At 43.8% G+C, this 7,645-nt stretch overlaps 1 protein-coding gene across 1 annotated transcript; it reads right to left on the reverse strand.

Annotated features, from left to right (window-relative positions):
- Positions 1-1,830: 1,830 nt before the first annotated feature.
- SDF2L1 (stromal cell derived factor 2 like 1) lies at positions 1,831-7,202 on the reverse strand. Its single transcript, XM_065646367.1, has 3 exons — positions 7,004-7,202; positions 5,888-6,084; positions 1,831-5,177 (listed from the first exon to the last, which is right to left on the reverse strand). Exons 1-3 carry the CDS (start codon positions 7,170-7,172, stop codon positions 4,899-4,901), a joined length of 645 nt encoding a protein of 214 aa, XP_065502439.1. The 5' UTR covers positions 7,173-7,202; the 3' UTR covers positions 1,831-4,898.
- Positions 7,203-7,645: the final 443 nt, after the last annotated feature.

Below are 7,645 nucleotides of genomic sequence, written 5' to 3' on the forward strand. Positions count from 1 at the left end.
CGGCAGGCGGAGGAGCAGCGCTCACTAGCGGCCGCCCGCCCGCCGCCCCGCAACCCTCTGGGCTCTGAGACGGAGATGAGGAGCAAGACGCGCCCGTCCCTTCCTCCTCACAGCGTCCCTGCTCGCATCTACGCTACAACCACCCACAGAGCACCTAAAGGGTCATTTCCCAGGCAGGAAGGAGCGGTCACCCGGATTTAAGCGAGGAGAAAACCAACCCGAGTGATGAGGGCTCTCTGTGGGGCACCCGCAAAGCCAGGGAGCACAGGAAGGCAGTTGCAGTCAGCCCGACCCTTCCAGCCTCCAGTGGCCGGGCAGGTAAAGATGGGGCAAAGAAGGCATCAGCAGAAGAAAAATAACAACATCGGGTGCCTGTTTTATGTTTTACTGTGGTTTAAGTTATACCACATTCATCCCCAAATGCTTCCATTTTCAGCTCAGCACACACCTCCATTACTAATCAGTACTCTCAGAAAATGAAGCTTAGGTGAATAAATATATGACCACCATAAAGATAAAGCAAAGAGCCTTTGATGTGAGTCCAAGCTCAACAGTCCTCCAGCCATTCAAAGCTGGCAGCTCCACATTATTTTTAGAGTTAAAAAAAAAAGCATACAGAAACCAATTAGCTAGCTTTATAGCATCCATATATTCTGATTAATTAGTAATATGTTTCATGAGGGTTTAGTACCCTTGAGATGTCACACAGCTTCTAACACTTGTAACCCTAATGAAGCTGGACACCATTTTCCCCAAGGATTGAAGACAGCTGAATCCCTCACAAAAACAGCAGCTTGAATCAACATCAGAGCTGTCATAGGAAGATTCCACTGTGAACTTTATGCTAATTCAGAATTAGTACAATACCAAATATAGTAGAAGGCTTTTATAATGAATTTCATTTTCTGCAATTTAAAGAGAAAGCTGCATTGAACTGTGTAACTGTTCAAGTCTACTTTCAAGGTGCTCACTATATTCCCTCCTTGTCTCACGCACACCTGAAGTAATTCAGTACTGTACTCAAAGGAATTGGTTGACCATCTCCAAATCAATTCCTACACATCGTTGAAAGTGTCGCAAGCTGATTAAGCAAACAGATTAGAAGCAGCTAACCCTTCTGCTCAGTCTTTCACAGAGTAAAAATAAGTTATTAGGTATAAACAGTCAAGGTCCTGCTGAAGTTTTCCTAAACATGGGAGCACTGAGATGCTTAGAATGTTGGTGGGAGGAGAAAGTATAAAATATTTATTCCTCTAAGTATTTAAAATAACTTTAGGACCCTAAAGTTTATTACAGTTTGTGACTTTAATACAGAATAAACGCTGCATAAGCTAAGGTAAGTTTGAATTGCCTTGTGTTTCCAATGCAACTCCAGTTTGGTAAGGTTGAACATTTTATTCCTTCTTGAGGAAGCAAACCATCCCCTGTGCTTCCTACCCCACAGAACAGAACCAAGGAGACTACAGGAACAAAGCGCTTCCTTAGCTCTGAGTATTTCTGTTTAACTTTTTTTTTTTTTTTAAACTGTTTCCTTAAAAAGCTTAATGACACAACCATGGGTGCTGTTTTGTAAGCCCAAATGCAGGGGTTCCTGAAAGGCAGCTGATGACACAGTCAGGTGTGTTTGCAGACATACACACTTGCTGTCAGAATCAATATATCTAAGGAACATTGAACTAGATATATGTATGTGTAAGATGCAATATTTGACACATTTTTTTCAAAGCAGAGAGTTTAAAGTAAGTAGATTGTCTTTAGTAATTATTCCCACTGAGAACAACTATAAATAAGGATCCTTCTAATTCTTTTCCCAGAAGCCTTTCTAGTTTATTAAAGGAGGAGTAACAACACCGGTGCAACTTTTCGAAGAGTGCTTGTGGTAGTAGAGAGCAAGCAGTTGGAAACACCTGTCAGTTATTTGAAATAATTATTTTCTGCTAGCATCAGAAGCCAAAATAAATAGTTTTCACTTAACCTAGAAGCGTATAGAGGACTTTGACAAGACGTATTACAAAATTTCATTTATCACCTTAAAATAAAGGGAAAGAAAGAAGCAAACCAGTGTTCCCAACTTTCAGATCTACATTTCTCGGTATTTCATGTTTTACCCATTTTGGGCAGATGATAAGTCACACAGAAAACAAACAACAACATAACCCAACAACATAAAACCCAGGATTCTCCAAGTCTCCAGTCCTCAGCTGTGGGGAAAGGACTGAAAAGCTGATTTGCAAGCAGCAAAAGTAAATAAAATCACATGAATCAGTTTCTGAAATCTCAGTACTTCAGTTTAGAGCATAAAATATGTCATTAAACAGATACTAATGCAAGTATTGTAAATCTAGAAGTTATAAAGAAAGGAAAGCACATTCACAGAAGCCATCATTTTTCACAGCTATAAGCTTTTGCACTTCCTACATTAACTTATGACTCACGTAGTCTGCGTTTAGCATGCTAAGAGTACCGATAGTTATTTTAGTACTATATTAGACCTTTCGAAAAGTAAGATGTACTTCAACCAGCCTTAAGGAGTCCTTCAGTACTACTTTTATAGTGATAAGAACTGGAAAAAAAACCCTACCGTGACACATGCACAAGTGAAATATTAAAGTGACTTTTACACTTTGGTCAGAAAAGTGAAGGAAACTCTGTCCACAGGAATGTTGTTGAACATGTCTCTAAACAAGGCATTCACAGATGTGTGTGTGGGGAAGCTTGGTTCTTTAAGAACAGGAGGTACAAATGTTTTAAAAACTGAGATTATATTAGAAAATAAGCAATAAGAACTACAAGTCAGTTCTTTCTCAGCCTCACCAAACCAATTTGGTTCAAATCCAGAAAAGAAAGAGGAAGGTCCAGTGACATCCCAGTCAAGCATAATAAATAAGACTGATAAATACCTTTGCTAGGGACAGAAACATCCAGGCCGAGAAAAATATTGAGTGGGGATGGTACCTGGCACATAGACCGGGATAAGCCACACAGCTCTACCCCTTCTCACCCGGCTCAGTCACAAATACTAAGCCCATATGGTTTAGGCATAAAACATTCGGCTTTTCTTGACAGAGATCCCATCGCCAAATTTACTTCTTCCTTCTGCCAAATGCTACCACTCTTTTTGTGCTTACTCATATACCAACTTCAAAAGAAACGCCCTCCTTTTTAATAAAGGAAAGGTTGCCTTGTTTACACAGATGGTTTGGTTTGTTTTTAAATAGTTATTCTTTATAGCTACAACTTCAATACCAATTAGTCAGGAATATCAGTGAACCTGAAACATTCATCACACAAAAGTTTACTTCTAATACAAAACAGCAAAAGCTAGTCTACTTACTCTCCAAAACATCTGTAATCCTTAAATAAACACAGGCAACTAAGATTAATAGAAAAACAGTCTTACCTTTTTCTTCGAAGGAAAATAATCAGGTACACAAAATGACTGTTACAGAGGTCTGTTGTTCCACTGGGTGTGAAGGATCTTCACTAGGAGTAAACCCTTAAATAAAACCTGATGCTAGCCTGTACAGCACAACTGCACGAGGCATCACAGGGTAGGAAGCACACAGCAGCAGGTATATTTATAAAGCTTTGCTGCAACTGCTTGTTGCACCTTCTCAACACACCCCTCTCTCATACTACAGCACGTGACTGGTGCTGTAAAAGCAGTCAGTTAGTGTCCTGCTTCTTTAACTGATTGACTAATTAAGACCATAATCAGTAAACTATTTACACATGGAGACAAGAACATCTGAATTTTCTGACCTTTCACACTCATTTTGCTAGCTTTTCTGTTTAAAGCAAATAGAAAATGTATGGTACTTTGAATTTCTATCAGTATGTTCAGTAACGCTGTGTAACAAACACATTCAAGAATTAGTTTTTTCCTCTTTTTGCAGCAGGACAGGAACACAGAAATTCATAACTTGTTCAATAAAGATTCCTTGCTAGCACTCCAGAGCATACCATTCTGTCAAAAGTGCAGGACCAAACCACTGTCTAAGGTTATTTTTTATCTTCTAGATTCACACGAGAAAACCCCACAAGTATTTGCCCCACTATTTATTCATCTGGATTCTCATACTGATCTTGCAGAGTGACATGCAAGTACAACCTAAGTCAAATTCAACTGTTCCTTCACACCACATGGAATTTTATAAAATTCTAATATTAATTAAACAGACAGTAGCTTTCTGCAACAGTTCATAGAGCAGAGCAGTCTTACCTTTTGACAATTAGCAGTATCATCATTACCAGAAAATCAGAACTTCTCATAAAAGTGAATAAATTCAGACTTTGTCTTCTTATTCCAACACACCAAATATTTTCAATTCTTCCAACACAGTACATAATGAAACTCATGGAAGACATTGGAAGCAATTTTCAAAAGGCTGTATAGCTGACTTCAAGCCATTCAAAAGACATCCTATTTGAGAAACTATTTTTCCCTATCTAGACTTACTCCGTTTCCTCGTTAATAATATCCTCTCTCTAAGAAGTAGAAATCAGTTTCTAAATTTTTAACTATAACTGGAAAAAGATTACAAAATACCAAGTTTTATTTTATTGTACTTGGGACTACAGAAATTTATTACTTCAGGTTTTTCATTTCCTTCAAATTCAAGAAAAAGAAGCAAAACAAATGACAACGAAACCTAACAGATGTATCAACTAGTTTGACCAATTAAGCTTGAAAATTCAGAAAGAATTTTGCCAAATAAATTTCAATGGCTGAACCTGGCAGATGCCATTCCCCACAGAAGTGCTGCATTCCTAGAATGAACTAATGCCCTTCAGTAATATAGAAAGTCAGTCACTTAGGCAAGGCAGGACATAAGAGACCAAGGATTAGCATCTCCAAACATTGGAGTAAACTGAAGCATTTTGGATTGTCTGTCAACTCAGAGCTCATCATGTTTTGCAGGGTCCACACTGGGTTTGATGAAGACTCCCTCCATTGCTTTCCAATAGTTGTGATGATTAGCAGTAGGCATGCCATGAACTTCCCGCTGGCCTCTAATGGGGTGGCCATACTGTTCCCCAGTTATTGAAAGGAACACCTCGGTCCCCACGTGCTTGAAGCGCACTGCATCCTCTCGCTCCCAGTAAGCCCCACTGCATTGCACAATCCATATATCAAGGTCATCTCCTTCGCCATCATCACCAAAGGCACTTACTTCCTGTTAGAGACACAAACTTCATGAAGTTGAAATAAAAGCAAACACCTTCAATACACACAAAAATATCAACCACAAAGTCAGCAGAGTTTAAAGGCAAGGAGAAGAAAGAAAAAGCGTTGTTGCATTGCTTTGCCAACAGTTATCAAATCCAGCAGCAGTAACTTTCCACCACTACAATCTGAACAAAGTGCCAACAAACTCCAACACATAATCCGAGCAAAAACTGTCAACAAACCCCAATAACCCCAATAGACATTACAAATGAAATGAAAGAGGACTTGAGCAGAGAGATCAGAACAATCCTTCTGAGAAAAAATTCAAAAGAAACAACACTAATGCTGATGCAGATTTTCTCCACTCAAAAAAGTTTGTAACTCTAGGCATTAGTTTTGTAGTATGACCATCTAAACATTTCAGCACAGTCTTCCCAGTAGCAATGGTGCAGAATTAAAAAAAAAAAAAACAAAACACAGATTTGTTAAAACTACTGTGAAACACCAATACTAGTACATACTAAATTTTACCTCTGTCAATAACTTAAATACATTATCCCAAAATGCAGAAAAGCATGTACTTTAACTCTGGATACGCATAGACATCCTGTTTCTGGCAGCTGGTAATTTGATTCCTCAAAAACATGAGGAACTGAAAACTCTATTGTGAATAGCATGCACTATTTATACAAAAGCTTAAGATTTAAAACAACTTACTTGGTTATTGGAGAGTGGTGATGGGAAGTGATGAGTATGTAAATTTTTTCCTGTGTTAACATGGGTAAGTCGTATGGCTTGCCCACATTTCACTGGTGTCCCACGCTGGCAGCTGCCATCACTCCTCCCTCGAATCCGCCAGTAACTGTTCGCATCATCCGAAGCTTCAACTCCTGTCACTGACTGTTGCCCACTTCCTGTTTGAATAGAATTAAATGGAAGGAGACTTAACCCACTTCCCCAGTTCAAAAAGTTCTGAAAGAACTAAAGAAATTTGCTTTAATGTTCTCATGCCTTCATATTTAAAAGATGCTTAAGTCTCACAGTCCATTTACTTATTGCAATGGGAATGCAGGTACAAAATAACCTTTCAGATTCAAGAAGTTAAACACATTAGTATGACACAAACTGTCAAAGTTCACCGTGAACACATGAGAAGAAAATCTGATCCATGACGGATACTATTCACACCACCCCACCTTTCCCAGAAATACTACTAAGTTCTTTGTGTCCTCAAATAAACCAGCACCCTTGTTGTCGGAATAGATGTTGGGAAGGGACTGCTGAGGCCCTAGATATGGAACAGGGGTCACCTCAGGGACGAGGGGAAATCATCCCTGTCACATCGCCACTCCAGGAGCTGCAGGGTGCAGCTGCCATGTCCTCCTGCGCCCCAGGCCTCAGCATCCTCCTCTGCCACGTCCTCCTGCGCCCTAGGCCTCAGCATCCTCCTCTCCCCACCCGGCTGCCAGGTCTCCAGTGCACCCCACGACCCCGTCCCTGGCCTGCTATTCCCTCCGCACCAGGGACACGAACCCCGGGCACCTCCTCCTCCTCCCCTGCCATCTCCCGCTGCCGCCCCCCCGCCGTTCCTCTGCCATCCCGCCAGCTCCCTGCTCCCCTCATCGCCTGTCCCCCGCCGCTTCTTCCCCCCCGCAGCCCCTTCCCTGCCTCCCCTCACAGCCTGTGCCCCGCCATTTTCCCGCCTCTCTCACTGCCTGTCCCCTCAGCGCTTCCCAGCTCCCGTCATTTTTCAGCCCCTCTCAAAACTCCCCGCCCGCCATTTCCCAGCCCCCGGCCCCTCAGCGCGGCGCCCCCCGGCCCGGCCCTGCTCACCGGAGCCGTACTTGACCTCGTGCGAGTGGAGCCGCACGTTGTGGCGGGTGTTGAGCAGCTTCAGCACCGAGCCGCAGGTAACAGCGCCCGGCGCCGGTTCCCTGCCGTGGCACAGCCCGCGCAGCAGCGCCAGGAGCAGGAGCGGGAAGAGGCGGCAGCCGCCCCGCATCGCGCCGCAACCCGGCCGGCACCGCCGCCCTCAGCGGAGGGCGCTTCCGCACACCCTCCGTGGGCCCAGCCAATCATCCCGCGCCAGCACCTCGGCCGGCCAATCCCCGCCCGCCCTCTGCTGGGCCTCGCTCACGCATTGGGTCACCACTTAATGACCTCACCGCCAGGAGCTTTCCAGCAGGAGGAGCTCATTGGGCTGAGGGGAAAAAAGCGACCAATCAGAGCAAGCGGCGTGGCCGCGAAGGAGGGCCGCGGTGCGTTTACCTCAGCACCGCCTCAGGCGGGTCCGCGGCTCCCAGGACTGGCTCTGTCGGCCGGGCCTGCGCCCAGCGGAGCCTGCAGGGCGCGCACCCCCCAGTGCCTCTGCACCCAAGCCCGGAGCATTGTCACCCCCGGGCGCTCCAGCGGGCAATAGCTCTGAGCGCCCCCGGGGCAGCACTGACAGGAATCCTTCTGCTTCTCTCACTGGGA

Source organism: Caloenas nicobarica, chromosome 16 (genome assembly GCF_036013445.1).
Source record: "Caloenas nicobarica isolate bCalNic1 chromosome 16, bCalNic1.hap1, whole genome shotgun sequence".
NCBI classification, from domain to species: domain Eukaryota; kingdom Metazoa; phylum Chordata; class Aves; order Columbiformes; family Columbidae; genus Caloenas; species Caloenas nicobarica.

Coding starts and splice junctions, on each gene's coding strand:
- SDF2L1 (XM_065646367.1), bottom strand. CDS start 7,172: ATGCGGGGCGGCTGCCGCCTCTTCCCGCTCCTGCTCCTGGCGCTGCTG. Junction 6,085..7,003: donor CGAGGTCAAGTACGGCTCCG/GTGAGCAGGGCC, acceptor CTATTCAAACAG/GAAGTGGGCAACAGTCAGTG. Junction 5,178..5,887: donor CACCACTCTCCAATAACCAA/GTAAGTTGTTTT, acceptor TGTCTCTAACAG/GAAGTAAGTGCCTTTGGTGA.